Source organism: Vigna angularis, chromosome 4 (assembly GCF_016808095.1).
Source record: "Vigna angularis cultivar LongXiaoDou No.4 chromosome 4, ASM1680809v1, whole genome shotgun sequence".
In the NCBI taxonomy this organism is placed as follows: Eukaryota; Viridiplantae; Streptophyta; class Magnoliopsida; order Fabales; family Fabaceae; genus Vigna; species Vigna angularis.
In genome coordinates this window covers 25,615,482-25,638,199 of record NC_068973.1, presented here as the reverse complement: position 1 = coordinate 25,638,199, position 22,718 = coordinate 25,615,482, and the positions used below count along the sequence as shown (strand labels likewise).

Below are 22,718 nucleotides of genomic sequence, written 5' to 3'. Positions count from 1 at the left end.
AGCATGGTTTGCTAAATTTATCAGTTAGTTCTGTGTCTTTTAAATGTTTGCATGTCCTCAAACTGCATTAGAGGATATGTTTATGATAGCATCAAGATTTTTACTAGACAGTAGTAAATATTTCTTCTTCTCTTTCTCGGCTGACTGAAATTGGTGAGATTATTGAGTTGAATGATGTGCCGTCAATTTCATAATGCCCAAGACTCTCGAGCCATTTTTTCAATTTAAACTAATAATTAACTTCTAAATTTTGTTTACTATATATACCTTTAAATTTTCAATTTGTATTTTATAAATCAACTTTTCTTAATACACAACCCTCTGTATATGTCCTACCTTTGCTACTATAGTTAGAGGAGAAGGTACTACTAATAGAGGCTCTTCCATTCAGTTCAAAATTGGTGTCCTAGTCATAAATTTGTACTGCAGTGAATCAGTGGTGTCCTAGTCATAAATTTCAGAAAGCTCTCTGGCAATACCTAATAAATTATATCTATCCTACGCCTAATAATCTATGCCATCCAGCCAAATACATCACACATATAAATGAGTTCGGATCTTATTACCTTTCCAAATGAGAGAACAAGCTAAGAAAGAGTCACAATTCAGAAAGGTAACTTCTCCTTCTTAACCTGAAACTGAGAAATCAAACATGTGGTACATATCATTTACCTTTAAGAAATCAAGCATGAGTGAATTATACATGCATTGAAAATAATTGAAAATAATAAATGACTATTAATTATATTTTCAACTCATACATTTGACTAATTGATATCCTCGTCTAAATGGTTTGTAGCCAATTGAACATATTCATTGTCATTACTATAAAATTTTTCCAACTCTTGATCTTGGTATGGTTCGTTTTCATATAACTCTTCTTGTACCTCTTCTCCCATTTCATACAAATCTCTTGGCTTTAAATGCACAACAACACTCCATCCTTCATTAACCACATCATCAACATAATATACCATTTGTGCTTGAGATGCCTCAATATAAGGTTCATGTTCTTCACGGTTTCCAATATGAATAAGTCTATCAAAGTTAACACAATTAAAATTCCATTGATCCTTTTTGTATCCTCTCTCTCTTGTAGTATCTACCCACTTACACTTGAAAAGAACAACTTTGAATCGACCATAATAATTAAGCTCAATAATATCCTCCAACTTTCCATCATAGGATAAGTCTGCTTGCCTTAAGTTCCTATCAACAGTACTTGAAACACAAGTTGTATTAGATGTTAAAAAGACACCACTATTTTGTGTTCTCAATCCCTCATCACGAGTCAATGTTCGAAATTTGAACCCATTGATGTTGTAAGCAGTAAATCTTCTAGCATTATCCAATGGACCTCGTGCTAGAAACTTCAAGTCAGTAGACATTGAATTTATTGTTTCTGGATTCATAATCTAAACAAGGAAATAATGTTAGACATAATTAAAAGATAACTTGGTAAGTAAGAGAAAGTGTTCTATTTGATCACCCACCCGCCTTTGAAACCAATCAACAAACTCTTTAAACACTCTAGTTTCTATCTCAGTAGTTGAAGGTCGCCTTCCTCTTGATCTTCTTTTTATTAGATCTCTAAATTCACTACAAAAATTAATTACATTAAATGCATAAAATACAAGAATAATGTGGTTCAATTTGTTTAACTACAAATCACACACTTAATGTAGTGTACTTACTCAACAAACGGTGTGACTATCGCACAATTTAAAAGCACATATCGATGGGCTTGTAGCTTTTGCATATGAGTTAAAGTAAACATTGAGGAACCTCCTACCACCTTCCCACCTAGTGGGAATATAGATGACACAAAACACTCATTATCATTTGGGTTATCACAAACACGTCGTTGTCTATTGAACCTTGTCTCTATATCTTCAATGTATCTAGAACAAAAAGTAAGAGACTCTTCAGCTAAGTATCCCTCAGCTATAGAACCTTCTGGTTGTGCCTTGTTTCGTACAAAGGTCTTTAAATGACCTAATTCCCTATAATAATGATAAATAATTACATTAAATAAATTGGACACATATAATATCATACCTTGAACTAAAAGTAGTTAGCAATTACCTCTCTATAGGATACATATATCGATAATGAACTGGACCTCCAAGCTTTGCTTCCTCTACCAAATGAACAGTTAAATGAACCATAACTGTGAAGAATGATGGTGGGAATAACATTTCTAAGTGGCAAAGTGTAACCACAATACGATTTTGAAGCATTTCAAGGTCTTCAAGATTTAAGCTTTTACTACAAAGGGCCTTAAAAAATGAGCAAAACTCCACCAAGGTTGCAGTGACATGGTTTGGTAACAAATTACGTATTGCCAACGGAAGTAATTGCTCCATTATAATATGGCAATCGTGACTTTTTAGTCCTGATATTTTATGTTGAACATCATCAACACATCTAGAAATGTTACTTGAGTAACCATCAGGTACTAAAACATTTTTCAAAGTTTTGAGGAACAACCTTTTGGTATCACGAGTTAGTGAAAACAAAGCAAGGTGGTATCTTCCATTATCATCTGGCCAAAGATCTTGTCTTATGCCCATTTCCTTCAAATCTTTCCTTGCATTAAGATTGTCTTTGGATTTAGGCTTTTCATTCAACAAAGTATAGATTAAATTGTCAAATACATTCTTTTCAATGTGCATGAAGTCTAAATTGTGACGTAACAAATTAGACTCCCAATATGGAAGTTCAAAAAAAATGCTTCTCTTATTCCACTGTTTAACTTCTTGTCTGCATCTTTTTCCTTTACCATCCAAATGAATTCCTCTCCCAAATGTAACATTAATATTTTCCACTTGCCTAAAAATGTCAGATCCTGATAATTTTAGTGGTGGATTTCGTTCTTCAGTGCTTCCATCAAAGCGAACACGATTCAATCTAAATCTATGGTTTCTACTTAAAAAGCGACGATGTCCCATAAAACACCACTTCCTACTATGAGGAAGACGACAAGGTTCTGCATCAAAGTTACAAGTAGGGCAAGCTAAACCTGTGTGTGTGTTCCAACCAGATAAAATACCAAGGCCAGGAAAGTCACTAATTGTCCACATAAGAGCTGCTCGCATTCTAAAAGTTTCATTCAATGAAGAATCAAAGGTCTCCACCCCATCATTCCATAGCTCACGTAACTCATCCACAAGGGGTTGTAAGTACACATCAATACTATTTCCAGGCATCTGCTTACTTGGAATGATCATGGATAGGATCAATGAAGTGTGCTTCATACAAAGCCAAGGTGGAAGATTGTATGGAATTAAAAACACTGGCCAAATACTATAAGTAGAACTCATAGTGCCAAAAGGATTAAAACCATCACTAGCAAGGCCTAAGCGAACATTTCGAGGATCTAAAGCAAATTCAGGATGCATTACACTAAATGTCTTCCATGCCTCACCATCCCTTGGATGCCTTATAACTCCATCCTTGTTCTCTGAAGAATGCCATCTCATATGTTCTGCAGTCTTAGAGCACATAAACAATCTTTGCAATCTTGGTTTCAAAGGAAAGTAACGTAAAACTTTTGCAGGTTGTTTTTTTTTCTTCTTTGGGTTCCATCTAGATGTACCACAATGTTTGCATGTTTGCAAATCCTTTTCATCATCTCTTAAATATAACATACAATGATTTGGACATGCATCTATTTTGGTATAGTTAAGACCAAGTTTGTTGATGATTTTCTTAGCCTCATAAAAAGAAAGAGGCAACTTTGCTTCACTAAATGCATCTCTTAGAAAATCTAGGATCATAGTCATTGCCTTGTCACTTAATCCACACAAAACCTTGATATGATATAATTTGATTACAAACTCTAATTTTGTGTACTTGCTCCCGTCACACAATATTTGATTTCCGTCATTGAGAAACTCATTAAATTCATTATGATTCTCCCTTGGCCTTTCATTAATAACATCATCTTCACCCAATGGTTGTGATCTGCCTATATTAGTACCTTCTTGCCTATAATGTCCAAATGCTTCATTTATCATTGTTTCCATTGGATTTTCAAAATGAAATGTCTCTTGTGACTCATCTTCATTTCTAGAAATATCTTGTCTTTGCCTCTCACCATGAAGATTCCAAATAACATAATTTATGGGAAATTGTTTTAAAATCAAGTGCTCCTCAACTATGCCTCTAGCTTGCCATTTCACAAACCCACATTTGGGGCATGGACATCGAATTGTGTCTCCAGAGGCCCCATTCTCAAAAGCAAAATCTAAGAATTTTTGCAAACCAATTAAGTATTCAACTGTATTTCGGGGCTTAGTTATCCAAGATTTATCCATTCAAAAATATTCCTAAAAAAAATAAAATATACTAACACATGAAAAAGAATACAATATTCATGGAAAATACAAATAAATAATGAATTAGAAAAAATGAAATACTTGTTTCTACTAACCTTGAAGCGGTGAGATTGCAATGCTTAAAGAAAAACCTGCAACATCAATTATGAAAAAGGAAAATGATTGTTGAGGAAAGAAGGAAGGAAATGTGAGTTGGAAGAGAAAGATAGTTTAATGTAATTTTGTTGCTTAGTGTTCAAATAATTATCACATCCATTTGCTAGCATCAATGTGACATGGAAATGCCCACATTTTAATGTTGTTTATTTGTCCTCAATTTTAATGATAAAATGGAATATCAAAGCAATATTTTGTTTCCTAATTTAATTAATTGCACAAGTCCAAATTGTTAAAAAACAGAGTGAGAGGCTCGCTTTAGTGGATTCAAGCACGTCACTTGATCCCATCCTCACCTGTAAACAATAATATTAATCCAAAAAGTACTTGTTCATAAATCAGCTTTTATGATACTGATAAATTATAATTCACTTGTGAATGATAGTTTCTGAAAAAAAAAACAGAAAACAGAAAGCAACTGGGTGAATGTTTGGAACCTATTTTTGGCTGCTAAATATACTTCTAGAGTGAGATATTTTTATCTTTTATGCAAAACATTTTATAATGGACGCAGTTAACAGACTCGTTATATCTTATGCTAAAGGATTTTTGGTTCTACCTAGAGCCACAGTTAACAGACTACAGAGCTAGACTTCAATAAATCATGACCTAGTGTGCTTCAACAAAAAGATCTAGCAAGTGGTTCAGTGAAAAATAGGTCTGAATAAAGTTGAGAGTCATTAAACTTTAAACCATAGTCATATGTGAATTGTGATGAAAGTATTAGTTTTTTAGGTCTGAATATTTAAAATAAAACATTATCTCATTACAAGATACATCACAGTTTAAACTGTGAACTTATGAACTAAACAAGCCTGCAATCTCAATATGGTCTAGAGTTTAGATGTCAGTATATATCAATCAAGTATGCAAGCCTCAATAATAAGAACCAAACAAATAAAAAATGAACAAACATAGGAATCATTGTTAATATCTCCACTGCAAGTGCAGTTGGCAAAGGATAAAGAGTAACAGTTTCTATAGGTTTTTCATTGCTTAATTAACAACTGAGCTTTGGATTTTATGTGGGATACAGGAATCACAATTTCAACACTACTTGCACTAGGTTCACCTACATACATACATACATATACATATATATGCATATATATACATATATATATATATATGAAATCATAAACATAGAAGATGAGGATGATGATCCCTTGGAAAAGTGTTCAACTCATCTCTTATACTAAGGATAAGTTCCAACCTAAAACTAGCTGAAGGAATAACCAGCCGCTCATATAAAGTATTTTTATTTCAGATTATAACTTCCTAAACAAATATAGGAATACAAGTATAGAGTAAAAATTCAACAAAAGATTTAAAAAACCGGATTCCAAAACAAAACTCCCAATTAATTGGATGGAAAAAGACCAGCTAGAATAGAATAATAGGATGCAAAACATTTTAGTTTATTATAATGCACTAAATAATAAACTACAATAATTTCACATATGAAAGATATTTGTAATAGAAGAAAAGAAGAGGATTACAAATTTATAAGGCGACTATTGAGAGCTTTGCATTCCTGAATAATTTCGTCCTCATCAAGAAGTTCATCCAAAGTAAAGTTATCCCTGTCCAAAATGGTCTCCACCTGCAATATAATACACCAAATAAATAGTAAAATCCCCATACCAATAGGTACCTATATCACTTCAAAAATTAAATTAAATAAATCTATTCTGGTCCCCAAGAAACAGTCAATAAATATTGGTTTCGAGCCTTTACACACCATCACAAGGGACACCCTCACATGTATGCATAAGAATTGAGCACATTCAATTTTTTTTTCTCACATCTTTTTGTTCTCTAACATGCTTCTCTTTTCCATTTTGGATGACATAGTGTCCTCTCATTACAGATGTTACTACTTAAGTTTTTTTTCTATTAAACTTAATTTTACAATAAAAATAATCCTCAAATTAATATTTTACTAATCTAGGACGGAAGGAAGAGAAAGAAGGCATAACTTAGTAAACACTAATATCAAAGAAAATGTTACAAATGTAGAAGTTACTTGAGAGCAGTGGTACAATGCCTTCTAACAAGTTCCAGAAGACAATGACCTGTAGCATAATATATATATATATATATATATATATAGATTATGAATGTAAAAGTTAATACACATTTTTTCCTTTAACTATTAGTAAAACGCCAATTACATACTAACTCCTTTTACATAAACAATAATAATAAGTATATATATATATATATATTGTCAAAAGGTAGGACGGGTACGTAATCGAAATGAAAAATATAACTGTGCATTAATCTGCATTAGTATAAATACATATTTCAGTTGCAGGAAATATAGTAATTGACAAGGTCCAGAAGACAATAAGAAGTCCTCCTAACTACAAAATAACAGAAGAACTAAAAGCAACGAAAACAAGCCCTCCAAAACAAGACCTCTTCAGTGAGGAGTATGATGCACTTGTTGAGTACAATTAACTGGTTTATGTCATGTACAATTAACTTCACAATTGTCAGATTTAACTTTCTAAATATTACTGATAGTCTGAAACCTTCGAATATTTTCAAATAACCAATCTGTTTTCATAAATAAAATTCACACATGTGTAGTCAAGAACTATATCATATATGACATAATTCAAATTGCATCAAACGGAAGGTCATTGAGATATGTGGTCATAGCAAATAAGAAATAAAATCATGGATTTGAAATACTATATTTGCATGATGACCTGTAGCATAATATATATATATATATATATATATATATATATATATATATATATATATATAGATTATGAATGTAAAAGTTAATACACATTTTTTCCTTTAACTATTAGTAAAACGCCAATTACATACTAACTCCTTTTACATAAACAATAATAATAAGTATATATATATATATATATATATATATATATATATATATATATATTGTCAAAAGGTAGGACGGGTACGTAATCGAAATGAAAAATATAACTGTGCATTAATCTGCATTAGTATAAATACATATTTCAATTGCAGGAAATATAGTAATTAACAAGTTCCAGAAGACAATAAGAAGTCCTCCTAACTACAAAATAACAGAAGAACTAAAAGCAACGAAAACAAGCCCAACAAGCCCTCCAAAATCTTCCCCTATCCATTATTGAAAAAAAATTCAAATCTGTTCAGCAACAATGCATATAACACCAAACCCAAGGTCAAGAACAGAAATCTATATCATTAAAATTGAGGACAAATAAACAAATAGTTCATCAATTTCTTACTGTCCTACTTATCCTGTCACGTATGCATCGGTGACGTTATGAGCTCCGCTGTCTGCCGGTCCGTAGAACCCTCGTTGCAGCTTCGTCCACCGACTGCGAATCTGAAAGGAAAAGGAAACACGGGCAATCCAAAGGAGAAATGAAAGAAATGAATGACAACAGGAAATAGAAGAAGGAAGAAAGGAAGATTGCGTACCTGCGAGGGAGAAATCGGATGGAATGAAGGGGGAACTGATTTTGCGGATGGAATTAAAGAGGAACTGATTTTAGGGTTCAGTGGTTTAAGCAGATGGGTTTAAGATTACGAAGGGAATAAAATTTTAGGATTGTTAAAAGAAAATTTACTGTAAAATTTTTAGATGGAAAAATGTAAAAGAATTAGTAAATGAAGAAAAAATATATATTATTATTTGAGGAGGTTATAAACCTCTCTTAAAAGGAATTAAAACTCCCACAAACATTGTCAGTTAAATAATTTAAATTAAACATCTTAAGTTGTGTTAATTTGAGGGGGTTTTTTATACCCTCTCCAAAATAACCCCCTCTAAATAAGATTTTTTTTGTAGTGATCCTACCTCCCTTTTTTCATATGTTAGAAGGATGTTTTTGAAGTTCTCTCTAGCACCGACATATTATGTATATCAGTATTACAACTTTGGTTGCTGTAAGTAAATTTTTACTTTTATCAAGTTTAAATATATTCAACAATGTTATTCTAACATTATTCATTTTCAATGTTTAAGGTATTTACATCGCATATGTATTGAGAGGAAGAATGATCGTATATATAGATTTGTTGACAAACATTCAAGGATTTAGGAATAAAGGTGAAAAGTACTTATTAGAGACCATTGAAAAAAAGGGAAAACAACAAGTCTACTTAGCAACTTATTTGCAACAATAAATATATATTTTATAAATTAAATTATATTTATGTAAAACTTATTTGACACTAATATTGTTTGAATCTATAGGGGTCACTGTAATTGCTAATAATTCTTCCTCAACAATCTCTTCTGGTTCTTTTATGTTCATTACACAAGAAACCTGACACTTTGGCAATTAAAAGTACACTAATATGATAAATTTTTAATAATTTATTTTTTGTGTACACATAATTTAATTTTACTAAGTTTCATACTAGGCCCAAATTTCGATGTACATTTAACTTTTACAGAGTGATTAAGGCTTATTCACGATTGTAGGGAACACATATCAACACTAGAAAGAAGTTTTAGTTTATTATGCCAATTATAAGTAGTTATTCTTTCATACTATTGAAGTACATAAAGTTTATGATATTCTACGGATTTATCTTGTAGTGCTCGCTTCAACCGGGAAGCTTTTAGTGTGGATATTATGTGATGAGGCACATGCATAAAATTATATTCGCAAATGTTATTGACTCATGGAATTTGGTAATATGAACACGTTATAACTAACATCTTAAGTATTTATCACTATATGTTGACTTAAACTGTTCATTGTGTAGATTTTAAAAAGAAAAGTTAAAAAACAAAATTATTTTTAAATGATTTTGTAACGTATAAAAAAAGTATAGTAATAAGCATTTTACCTTGTGCTTGTCATGTTCTTTCATAGTCTCACAACTACTCTATTTCTTTATTTCTCACTTATTTCTCATCCATTCTAAAATCTAATTGCACCTCGTTGAAATTGATGAGCTAAAGAGCATTTTTAACATATCAAATTTCAAAATAGTGTAAGTTTATATATATTATATAGAATCTTCATCTCTTAGTTTAATAATATTTTAGTCATTAATCTTAGTATAGACAGTTTTAACCTGAGACAAGATATTTTGAGGTAAGACAAGCTAATAAAAATTTGAGAAAAATGGTGAAAAATTCTAATAAAATAAAAAACATGCCTTAAATTATGGATTTTTAAAAATTCCAAAGAAAAATACCTTAAATGATGGCCAGTGTGCGTTCATCACCCTATTTCCAATAACTTTCATTTTTGGAGCGTTTCCATTTGAGATCCATACAAAAAGTTATGACAATTTGAAGTTTAAAAAACTCAATGTTAAACTAAAAACATAAAAAATCAAGTTTTAGAACACATAATAATGGTTAGTGAATAAAAACACCAACCTTAATGAGAAATGTAATTAAGGAGAATGAAAGTTTAAGCTCAAACAAGTGTCACAATGGCAAGATGAAGTGAAATGAGTTGAAGAACTTGCTCTTACAAGTTTAGCATTATCGTTATACTTTAGTGCGATGTTTTGTGCAAACATAAAAGAGAAAGATGAGAATGCAGATGTGGTTTCTAAAATTTTAAAAGAAAAATTGACATCAGGAGACATAAATGACGTCAGACTACCCTAAGTCTAACCTTATTTATTATATGTTAGATTTTAAGATTGACGTGATTGACTTCTGTTATGAGTAAAGTCAAAGTCAATTTAGACAAAATATTTACAAGAATCTCATTGCATATTTTTAACATCAAAATTTACTATTTAAATATGATAATGTTATAAACTCTTTTTGCAATATTGGCGAGCTCCTCCATCTAATGATCATCCTATATCAATTACAAAATATTTGTGGCTTTCTCATACTAGTCACCCGAACTCTAATTAAATCTCCCACTTAATCTCCTCCATCCTTTTTTATTTCCAAAATATATTGGATCTTCTTATGTGTTAGAATGTGTTCATGCTGTGATAGTATATATAATTAAATATTTATGTCATCTGAATGGTAAATCAAGAATAGTTTGTTGTTGTTATATTATCAAAAGATTTTACGTGAGAATATTTTTGTAATTATAAATTTATTGTTAAAAGATATTTTTATCATTTGAAATAAAATTTCTCTACTCTATTATTTATTTTTTATCCTGTAATAGTATTTTTCAAGTTTTATTAAATATTTTTTAAATTAAAACTAATACTTAAAATTTGTAAGAATTTTATACTTTAAATATTCATTTTAAATAATTGAAAGTCTTAATTATTAAGATAAATGTTTATCACCAAATATAAATATTTATCACCCAAAGTAATTACTATTATTTGATTCTAAATATAGTTAATATATTACATTTAAAATATTTAATCATGAATATTTATAATGTAATGTAATTTTTTTAAAAAGAATATGAACTTTGCAAACCTTTTTTCCAAAACTTGTTTTCTAAGAAAAAAAGTTCACTAGGTATGGGTTCGAATACATATGACCCAAAATAAACTTGTTACTATATTATTTCAACACTTTATTAATATCTATTATCAATTTCATAATTTTAACTATTATTAGATTATTTCAATATAATATAAAATTTACTAATTGAAATAATAACAAATCCAATTAGTTTATTTTCAAAATATTGTTAAAGTTAAATTAAAAATGATGAATATTTCGTCCGTATATCATGTCCTAGGTTACACATAAGTTAATAAAAATTTCTTAGTTAAAACTTAATTTCCTGAATATTAGTATCTTAATTTTATTAGTTATAATTTATTTTATTTTTCTGTCTTATTAAATGTGTGTATCAATTAGTAATAACAGTTTAGAATATAGTATACAATACTATTTAATATTAATTTACATTAAATTATTCAATTTATTATTTATATTAAAATTAACTTTTATTTTCTATTTTATTAAAGAAAAAAATCAGGTTAGAATTCACTTGTCCAATACTTCTGGTCGGTTTTTCCGGCGTAGATGCATAATTATGTTTTATTAAGTTTATGTGTAACTATATTTTACAAATATAATATTTAGGAAATATTGCACACATTGCTGAACTATTCAATAAAATGAAAAAAACATTTAACTAAATATTTTAAAAATAAAAAATAAAGCAAGAAAGAGGAGAACCAATTTCAAAAGTAGATTTTAATCCTAATAAAAACAAGGATACTGTGGGACTGTCAAAAGTATTGGACAATAATAATTACAATTTAAAAAGAAAAAAATAATATACAAAATAATGGTTAAATGAAGCATAAAAAAAGAAAATTTGATAAAAACAAACTGAGATCATAAAATAAAAAATGTAAAAATAATGAATCAAAGCAGAAAAATAGGGTATGAAGTGGAAAAGAAGAAGAAAACGTTTGTTTCACAACCTTATTTTGTCAACTTTTTTACAACGTGACGATTGTCTATTGGTGTTTTTCAATTTGAATTTTAGGGTTGGGGAATGTAACGTTGGGATATTTTCGGAAGGGGAAGGCAGAAAGAGAAAAACCCAATTGTTTTTCGTTGTTTTCCTTAAACTCTTGCATTGAAGTTTTTCCTTGAACTATTTCTCATGTTCCTCTCTCATCTTCCTTCATCTCTTTGGCATCCACCATTGTTGTTCGTCGAAGATTGAGGCTTTTGTAAGGTTGAGGCTTTTTGAAGGTTGGGGCTTTTCGAAGGTTGGGGCTTTTCGTCTTCCCACACTGTCTTTCTCGCACTTCATGACCAAGTAAAGGTTTCGAAGGTTGTGGCTTTTGACATTGACCGAGTAAAGAAATATGTATGCGACTGGATCCTCAACAACGACAACATTAGAAGAATGGAAGCACTACAGGAATTTGGATTGGTATAAGATTGGTTTCATTTGTAGAGTTTTTCTTTGTATGTAGACAAAGATGGATTTTTGTCTTTTTAAGAAACAATAATATTTATGTATAGATTCTTATTGCAATATAGTGTTAGCTTTCATGATTAATTAATGTCCAATGTGATTTCATTTACGTTAGGTGTGTTTTGATGACTAAGTTACGCACAACGTTACTTTTTTAGTGGATGATTGTGTTAAGTGGATGATTGTGTTTTAGATGACTAAGTTACGTACAGATTCTCACCAACATTGTTTCTTTCCTCCATCATGGACTGCCCAAACATGACTTCACAACCTCTACTCACACTTAAACACTAAAAATATGTGTTAACCATTAGATAAATGTCAAAAAAGTTAAAAATATTGGCCATGGTTAGTCAGGTTACCCCGGCTGGCTCTTGTAGTACAACTTTCTGTATAAAACCCAATTTTTATTCGCGTAATCATTTATGAGGTAGTTGTAATCGAATACCAGTGTATTTTTGGCCTGCACAAGTTTTAGGACTTCACCTAAGTTGGTCATCTCAAAAACATTGTTTCTTTCCTCCATCATGGACTGCCCACACATTACTTTCAAGCCTCTACTTACACTTAAACACTAAAAACAAGTCTCAACAATTGCATAAATGTCAAAAAATTAAAAACATTGACTATGGTGAGTCAGATTACCACAATTAGCTCCTGTAGTACAAGTTTGTCTTTGGGGAGTGACGTTCTCACAGTTAGGTTCAGGACTTAGCTAACATGATCATCATACCATCATTGGGTCTTTCCTCCACCATGGGTTGCCCAAACCTATGCTTTTAGGCTCTACTCACACTTAAACACTAAAAAGAAGTCTCATCCATTCAAGAAATATGAAAAAATTACGTAAAATGTTTTTGGCTACTTATGTGCCCACAGTTGGCTCCTACAGCACAAGTTTTTGTACAAAACCATATTTGTTTTCGTGTAATCGTTTACGGTGTCCTTGTAATTAATTACAATGGGCAAAAAGGTCTACACTTGATTACCAAGGCATAATTTGAAAGGTCTTTGAGTCTAGTTTCCAACAAAACAAGAATCAACTCATTTGTAGTTCGGTGAAGAAAGTTATGAGCAAAACAACCAGCAAAGGTCAAAGGTGGCAGGAATGTATTGAACATTAACTTTAAGGAATTAACTGCACCTACTCAGATGTCCAAAAATCACAAATTAGTAGTCATTGGAAAGATTTTTGTGTCTATTTTCTAATAAAAAAAGAATCACATCATTTGGAGGTTTGTGGAAAAAGTTATGATTAAAATAGTCATCAAAGGTCAAAGTTGACAACATGTTATCTCACTCAAATTGCCTTTGGGAAATGACGTTCTCACAGCTAGGTTCAAGACTTAGCTAACATGATCATCAAACCAACATTGGGTCTTTCCTCCACCATGTGTTGCCCAAACCTCAGTTTTCAGGCTCTACTTACACTGAAACACGAAAAAGAAGTCTCATCCATTCAAGAAATATGAAAAAATTACGTAAAATGTCTTTGGTTACTTATGTGCCCACAACTGGCTCCTGCAACACAAGTTTTTGTACAAAACTAGATTTTTTTCGTGTAATCATTTACAGGATCCTTGTAATCAATTACAATGGCCAAAAAAGCATACACTTGATTACCAAGGAAAACTAGCAAAGGTCAGAGGTACGTAAACTTTGAGGAATTAACTGCACCTACTCAAATGTCCAAAAATCACAAATTAGTAGTCATTGGAAAGATTTTTGAGTCTATTTTCTAATAAAAAAAGAATCACATCATTTGGAGGTCTGTGGAAAACGTTATGATTAAAATAGTCATCAAAGGTCAAAATTGACAACCTGTTATCTCACTCAAATTGCCTTTACGGAGTGATGTTCTCACAGTTGGGTTCAGGACTTAGCTAACATGATCATCACACCAACATTGGGTCTTTCCTCCACCATGGGTTGCCCAAACCTCAGTTTACAAGCTCTACTCACACTTAAACACTGAAAAGAAGTCTCATCCATTCAAGAAATATGAAAAAATTAGATAAAATGTCTTTGGCTACTTATGTGCCCACAACTGGCTCTTGCAGCACAAGTTTTTGTACAAAAAACATATTTGTTTTCGTGTAATCGTTTAAAGGGTCCTTGTAATCTATTACAAGTGACAGAATACCCTACAAATGCTTGAAATCCAATAAAATTTTGTAAATTTCTCATTATTAATGGATGATACTCAATACACTTTGTTTTTAAAGTTTCAAACAACAACTCACTTGACAATGCCAATAGGGAAAGGAATAACACTTCAAATAACATTCACAATAATGAATGCAAATCAACATCCATCTTCATTAACGTTAAAAAAAATGTTACAATACATTATTTTGTTCATCTATGTACAATGATTTGTTACTTTCTATAATAACTAAATACGGAAATCATTCATGTTTCGTCCTATTTCCAGTGTACGGAGTCCTAAGGGCTCTATTCTTGTATCGCTTTCGTGATCCGACCCTCACAAACCTCTCTAGAGTGGGTTGGTTGGTGTAAATGTCTCCCGAGCTTACAAGGGAGTGTATGTGAGATTCTTGACGAGTCGTGTTGTGTTCATCATCATCTTTATTCTTCTGTTTATTCTTCTCTTCAGGCAACTCTGCCTCCAAAGCAATAAAAACACAATTAAACAAAACTCCAAAACCAAGAAATAAAACCCCAATCAAACAAAACACAAAAACAAAAACCGAAAACAAAAACCTAAAACCAAACCCATAACACATTTAAGAAAATGGAAAAACCCATTTACCTTGCTCGAACCACCAACATCACTGGAGGATGTCATTACATACAATGCTGTAAACGGAAACTTTTGGTCAGTCCCACAAAATTGAGGAAGTTGAACAAAGTTTGGAGAGAAGACGAAAATGAAAAAAAAGACAAAATGAGGAATAAGAAAATAGAAAGATGATGAAGACCTAGGGATAATTTTGGAATCAACAACTTGTGAACCTAAGTCGCTTTCCACGTCACATTTTTACATTAAACTTTTTTTTTCAAACGAACCAATCTTACGATGAGACGTTGTCAAAAAAATTGATAAAAGAAGAATTGTTAATATATCGGATCCAAAAAAGAATTACCTGCTCATCACGAAATTAATGTGTAAGATCTGACCACACTAAAAAAAATAGAAAGAAGAGGTTTTACTAGGGTTTTATTACAAGCAAAGAGAAAGAATTAACAAGAGGAAGAAAATTGAGGCTCAAAAGAACTGAACTCCGGAGTACGAAAATGGCGACCATTTGGAAAACTAACTCCGCGAGAAACGCAGTGCGTTTTTTGAGCCAATCGCTGGCTTCAACTAGCCGCACTCCTTCGATTCCCCCTCGTTTTTCCTCCGTTCGATACCTCCGCACTGGTCGCGATCCTAGTTCCAGGTTGGTTTCCTTGCTGCTAGGTTTCGCTGTCGAACAATTATTATTTATTTATTTATTTTTTTCATTTTTAATGTTGAGGTTTTGTTGAGTAGGACCTATGATATTATTCCGCCTGTGAATTGGGGGATTCGGATTGTGCCGGAGAAGAAGGCGTTTGTGATTGAGCGATTCGGGAAGTACGTTAAGACTCTTCCCTCTGGAATCCATTTTTTGATTCCTTTCGTGGATCGTATCGCTTATGTGCATTCGCTCAAGGAGGAGGCTATTAACATTCCTGACCAGAGTGCAATTACCAAGGACAATGTCACCATCCTCATCGATGGCGTGCTTTACGTCAAGGTTTCTGGTTTTTCTTTTTGTCTATGCATTCGGTTATTGTATTTGAGTGGTCAGTGGCGTTGAACTATTTTTTTTGTTAAATATCTCAATGAGCCATTCTGGGATAAAAGTTAAGCAGGTAAAGTAAATTGAAATTCTCATATAGGTTAAAATAAATTTGTGTATAAGTTGATTTATAGAAATGATTTCGTTTAGCTTCTACAATAGCTGATTTTTAGTTTATGTATAAGCTAATTTGAACTTATGGGGAGTGTTTGGTTCATTTTGACCTTTCTATTTTCTTCTTCGAGAAGTTTGTCCAGACCAGATCATATTTTTATTTATTTGTTTATTAGGGTTTTTTTTTGGGAGTGCAGATTGTGGATCCTAAGCTCGCGTCTTATGGAGTGGAGAATCCCATTTATGCTGTCATTCAGCTGGCACAAACGACAATGCGTAGTGAGCTTGGTAAGATTACTCTTGACAAGACCTTTGAAGAAAGAGACACACTCAATGAAAAGATTGTGGTGAGTTTAGTTATAAGTTCTTTGAATTTGTTGTCTGTGCTGGTCATTTATCCCCCTTTACTTACATGAGGAAGCATTTTAGATACTTTAAATTGAAGTCACGCATAAAATCTTGTTGGTGAAGCCTTCTATAAAGCAGAAGAGAAAATAGTTGTGAAAAGTAAAGACATGTCTCTTTAGATGGAGCTGTGCAAATTGTGGAAAGGATGATCGTGTACCTTAAATTTCGTAGTCCTATACCTACGGGGGTTGGGTCTAATAGAAGCGGCTAGTTCCTCATAACATGGCTAAATAAGGTTTGAATTGAATCTTTGCTGGGAGAGATATTCACATTTAGTGTGAGGTCTTGTTTTCGATAGGATGGTCTCAAAAGGAGTGACCTGTAAGAAACAAAAAAAAAAATTCCCAGTCCTATTTCAATCCAGTTATATGTAGGAAAGAAAAAGAGAAACCAGACAATAGCTAAAGATGAAAATTTTGTAGTGGTTGTGCTGGTTGGTGATATTGGTTTCTTTCCTACTGTAATCACGTGCAACGTTGCCTAAGTCCTTAACTTATGATAACATAGGATTCATTTTTTACAATTGGTTACAGGTTTATATATTAGACTTATTTAGAAAGGTTGGCATAATGAGCATGATTTCTAAGCTAGCTTGGTGCCAAGGAATTAGGACTGAACAATGACAGGAAGATATAATAAACATGATCTAACAGCTATGCATAGCCCTTCCATAAGAGTTAGTCCTGTGTTTTCTTTCTGACGTACCCTAAAAATTGTACTGACAGAGTTAGTCTTGTGTTGACCATATAGTGATTAATTGTGTGACAATTATTGCAGGAGGCCATTAATGTGGCTGCAAAAAGTTGGGGTCTGGAGTGCCTTCGATATGAAATAAGTAAGTTTTGGCAGTGCATAAATAATTTTACTATGTTTTTTACTTGATGGTTTCTTTGTAATTCTTTTTGCGATTTTCCTTCTGTAGGGGATATCTCTCCTCCACGTGGAGTGAGAGCAGCTATGGAGATGCAAGCAGAAGCAGAAAGAAAAAAGAGAGCTCAAATTCTTGAGTCTGAAGGTAATCAATTTGATATTCCAAATCTTCGAATGCTCAGTTTATACTTTTTTGCATTATTTTTCATCATGAAATTAACTTTAGTATCCATATCATTCAACTGAAAGGGGATCATGTTCCTGAGCCAACAACTACCTGTAGTCTCTAAGTTTTACTGGTATTGATATCCTATAGTTATTAAACAGGAGAAAGACAGGCTCACATAAACATTGCTGATGGAAAGAAGAGTTCAGTGATCTTAGCATCAGAAGCTGCAAGGATGGATCAAGTTAACAGAGCTCAAGGTTATTTATATCTTGATAACTTAGTTCCAACTTCCATTTATGTTTCAATAGTAATCTTAAAGATAAGCTTTGATGTCTAGTGAACATGATGTGATAAGATATCCCTTCATATTATTTCAAACTGGCCTTTATATCAAGGTCATTTCCTATGTGCATTCTCTTGTTGAGAGGAATGATCTTATGCACTTTCTAGATGATAATGAATTGCAGTTTGAATGATAGTCTAATGAATATTTGATTTGTGTTTTATTTAATAACATGTCATGATTAATGATACAATCCTATCCAGGAAAGAGTACGATTGCATAAGACAGGGATGAGATGCCACATTCTAATAGATTGATAAGTCAAGTGAATCTTTGATAAGAATCGTTCTAATCCAAGAATCACGAGAATCTCTTTCAAAGAATGCAACCAAATGTGCCCGAAAAAGAATAGCAGAGCAAATGAAGCATGCCCAAAAGTAAACCAACCCCTTGGACTGCTACAAGAAACATCATCTGATTTCAAAGTAGCACGTCTAGCATATTTTTTGAAAGTAGCGGGATCACTATAACTTACTCCATTAAGCTCACCACCATAGAACTCAACAGTTACACCTACTTGTTCGACAATATATAGGTACATAAGTTTAAGAAAATCTACAAACCCTAACAAAAAGTCTTAAGCTCAAAACACATAAGAGAAAACTAAAATTACAAACACAGACTTTCTTCTAGTAAGACTCGCTCGCCTAAAAACAGAAGCTGATTCATCCAATAAATTTAATAGTCTGTAAATTTAAAATAAAATTACAATTTATTTAATTTTTTAAATTATTGTTTAATTGTGCTCATGATCTTCATATATTGGTTGATTTGATATCTTCAAAACCTAGTGATTAGCATTCTTCTTCTTCTTTAGGTGAGGCTGAAGCCATCCTATCTAAAGCAAAAGCAACAGCTGAGGGATTAGCTCGTGTCTCAACTGCCCTAAAAGAAAATGGAGGACCTGAGGTGAGGACCTTCATGTTCATATTTTGTATATCACGGCCAGTACTAGCATTTTATATTGATTAGACTTGAGTGTAAAATAAGAGGCTTAATTGATCCTTCTCGTAATATTTTATTTATAAAAATAAATTGATACAAGAATATATGATAATTAGGATAACCTTAGACACAATATAATCATGATAGGATAACCTAGACACAATATAATCATGATAAATAGGGTAACCTAGACACAATATAATCATGATAAATAGGATAATTCTAGACACAATATAATCATGATAGATAGGGTAACCTAGACACAATATAATCATGATAAATAGGATAATCCTAGACACAATATAATCATGATAGATAGGATAACCCTAAACATAATATAATCATGATAAATAGGGTAAATATTCTAACCATTAGTTTAAAAAATATTTCTTGTTATACGTTGCACATATAAATTTCTTTTATCCATATCGCTTTTGTAATTTTCTAGCTTTGTTTAGTTTAGATTGGGTTGGTCGAAAAAGTGTATGATGAAAACTTCTTGGATTAATTTATTTCTACGGTAACTCTGATGCTTGATATTTTTTATTTTTGGATTGCCATTCCAGCCATATAATATGTCATAACTGGGAGACTTGTTTTGTTGCTAAACCAGATTATTGATTTTTCTTTCCTAGTCAGTTTTCAATACAAGTTCTGATTGACTTTTTTATAGCATTTGATATCTTGAAGACAATCAAACATGTTACTGTCCATATAAATAGGATAGAAAGGTTTATTAAGTTGATGTTGGTTGATCATTGAAAATGGGAGACAAATGAGGTGGTGAATGTGGTAGATAAATTGCCTCTTAATTGGTACATCTGTTTGAGCCTTGGTCCCTTGGACTGACCGGCAAGGGAATATTACTGTCATTTGATTTTGCAGGCAGCAAGTTTAAGGATTGCAGAGCAATATATTCAAGCTTTCAGTAACATAGCCAAGGAGGTAATATAGCCCATAAACTGATTATTTCTTGCATTGCATAATTTGTTTAGTTCGAAAATTGTTTTTCATTTCATCTTTACTTTTTCATCAGGGCACAACAATGTTGCTTCCTAGCTCTGCATCCAATCCTGCTAACATGATGGCCCAAGCGCTTACTATGTATAAAAGTCTGCTTGGTAACGTTTCGAATGATAATAAGCAGAATGGAAATATGCCCCTTTCAATATCAGGAAAATTAGAAGTAAATGATGCCTCGGGAGAGATTAAAGACAAGAGCTCCACAACTGCTAATGAAAGTAATGATATTCAAGATTATAGTGAAAAATCTAGATTTCCATTTCCGAGGCCACCGAGATTTCCATTTCCGAGCCCAGAATAGTTTTATTACTATTTTCAAGAATTCATATTTTTTTTAGCGTATGGATGTTACAGTAAACTGAATTCGGACTTTGGAGAGAAGAAAACAGAAAGTTTGAGTGGACTTTCTTTAATTCACTTTTGTGTTTCTTTCTTGAGGAAATAATGGCTTATAATTTCGCACCTGAGGAGTTATTTTTTGGTTTCGTTCAGTCACTAAGAAATATAAGCTTGTCTGCCATCCACACCAGAATAAGGATCTTTTGTGTATAATCCAGTTTCTAGATTCATCGAGATATAGAACAGCATATAAGTTATCTTGCTTGCATATCCCAAACAACGACTGGAGTGGCTTATTGTCTTATAATCGTTGAAATGGGGCTTATTGTCTTATAATCGTTGAAATGAGGTATCCATTGTCCAACTCGTTGACCGACATTATAAAATATTAAAAACTTTAAATGATATATTTATACGAAAACAATTTTTGTATAACTCATTATAGGATTATTTAATTACGAATCAATATATTATCATCTTATTTCTAAAATTGACAATCTTATTATATCCAAACCCTAGACTTCTAAATATAAATAAGCTTAGTTTCTAAAAATATCACTTTAGTTCAGTACTTCTAATGTTGTAACAGTTCTACTTTGCTCTTTTAATTATTTTATAGAAACTACACGGTTACAGTACGTCTCAACTCGCGTTAATATTGTTAATAGAAACAATAAACAGCAAATAAGTATTACTTGATTATCTTCATTTTAATTCAAAACTATTACGACCTCTAGCAATTTGAGTCCACAGTAAGCGAAACGTGTTTTTCATCAGGACTTTCCCTGCTTCTAATAAATGAATCTACTCAAACACATTCATGCAAGTTTTAGATATCAGGGACAAAATGGTATATAGATTATTAGTGAGAGCAAAATATCAGGGCAACCACTAGTTCAAGGCAGCCTGGTGTAGAATATAGTGGGAATTTCTTGAACACATCATCTAGTAGTGAAATAAAAAAAAAAGTGAAAGATTCAGTTTATCATGTCGCACAACACAACACCTGAATATTTAATCGTGATAGCATACTAACTACACTTAACAGCAAGAATAGTGAATTCAATGCATTAACTGCTTAAATAAGCATTCATCGCAATACACATTAACAAAAGCAAAATCTATATAGACTGAGAAGTAAATTGAGGCAAATTCCATAAGATAAGTTTCGAATAAGATATTTTAACAACACAAAATTTGTAAAATCCAAACTCAAGAAAGATAACAGAAAAGATTTCCAAACTAAATAGTAGCATGGCTGATCTCATGGTCTACTCGTCTACTATTATGGTTCCCTTCTCGCTTACGTAGATACCATCAAGGAACTTCCGAATATCCTTGTTCTTAACATGACATTTCTGCAGCAAAATAACAGAAAAATGATTGAAGCCTAAACAAAAGCAAAATAGAGAAGGGTTTGAGTAGGGCATGTTCAGAGAAAGAAAATACCTGGTTAATCAGAGCACAAGACCGGGAGACAAGTTCGATGTCGTTTCCATCCAAAACCAACTCATCCTTAACCTTTTCAGACCGAACAACGGACACACCCTCGAGCATGTCAACTTTTCTCACCTAATCACGCACAAGTAACTAAATAAATCACTAAACCTAATCGCACATTTTTCTTAATATCAAATAAAAAAGAAAATTAATTAATTAAAAATATACAGGAAGAGTATTTGTGCACCTTCTTCTCGCCGAGGAAATTTCGGATTTCAATGGACTTGTTGTCGTTGCCAATGCTGGCGTTGATGGGGAAGTGAGCGTACACGAACCTCATCTTGTAGCGGTAGCCCTTGGTGACGCCGGTGATGAGATTGTCGACGTGGCTGAGGGCGGTGCGAATGGCGGCGGAGGTTTTCCGAGATCCAAACCAGGCGTCGATCTTGAGCTTCTTCTTGCCGTTCTCGTCGGTGATGAGCTGAAAATCAAGGTTGAGATGTTTGAAGTCTCGCACTAATTTTCCACGAGGGCCTTCAACCTCGATCACCTTGGCGTGAACCTTGATGCTCACGCCATCGGGAATATTCATCGTTTCCGATGAGAGAATCGTCTTCATTGTTGCCGCTTCACGCCTCTGTTGTTTAGCCTCCCCTCACTGCAGAAACACTGACGCAAAACCCTAGTTATTTCTTCACTCCCTCATTCGTTATTTTGATCTTATAACATCTCACAAAAAACGGTAACTGGGCCAGGCCCAAAATACAACAACCCATATTATTAATCTCTTTTCCGGAGTTAATATTTGCAACTACGCGTTTTATCAATATTCATTCTAATAATTTGTTTTTTCCACAAATACTCCTTTTGTCAAAAATACCATCATGAAAAACTGCCAAATGTCCAAGAGTC

General features: G+C 32.4%; 3 protein-coding genes across 3 annotated transcripts; 1 reads left to right on the top strand and 2 right to left on the bottom strand.

Moving 5' to 3' along the window:
- Nucleotides 1-767: 767 nt before the first annotated feature.
- On the bottom strand, nt 768-4,319 carry LOC128196244 (uncharacterized). Its single transcript, XM_052876486.1, has 3 exons — nt 2,086-4,319; nt 1,796-2,003; nt 768-1,415 (listed from the first exon to the last, which is right to left on the bottom strand). The coding sequence occupies exons 1-3, from the start codon at nt 4,317-4,319 to the stop codon at nt 768-770; spliced, it is 3,090 nt and encodes a 1,029-aa protein (XP_052732446.1).
- An 11,162-nt stretch (nt 4,320-15,481) lies between these two features.
- Nucleotides 15,482-20,489, top strand: LOC108331999 (uncharacterized). The gene is made up of 9 exons (XM_017567072.2): nt 15,482-15,771; nt 15,864-16,110; nt 16,467-16,616; nt 17,455-17,512; nt 17,600-17,692; nt 17,875-17,973; nt 18,877-18,968; nt 19,890-19,949; nt 20,041-20,489. The coding sequence occupies exons 1-9, from the start codon at nt 15,626-15,628 to the stop codon at nt 20,326-20,328; spliced, it is 1,233 nt and encodes a 410-aa protein (XP_017422561.1). The 5' UTR covers nt 15,482-15,625; the 3' UTR covers nt 20,329-20,489.
- A 931-nt stretch (nt 20,490-21,420) lies between these two features.
- Nucleotides 21,421-22,511, bottom strand: LOC108330772 (60S ribosomal protein L9). Its single transcript, XM_017565316.2, has 3 exons — nt 22,054-22,511; nt 21,816-21,938; nt 21,421-21,724 (listed from the first exon to the last, which is right to left on the bottom strand). Exons 1-3 carry the CDS (start codon nt 22,423-22,425, stop codon nt 21,638-21,640), a joined length of 582 nt encoding a protein of 193 aa, XP_017420805.1. The 5' UTR covers nt 22,426-22,511; the 3' UTR covers nt 21,421-21,637.
- Nucleotides 22,512-22,718: the final 207 nt, after the last annotated feature.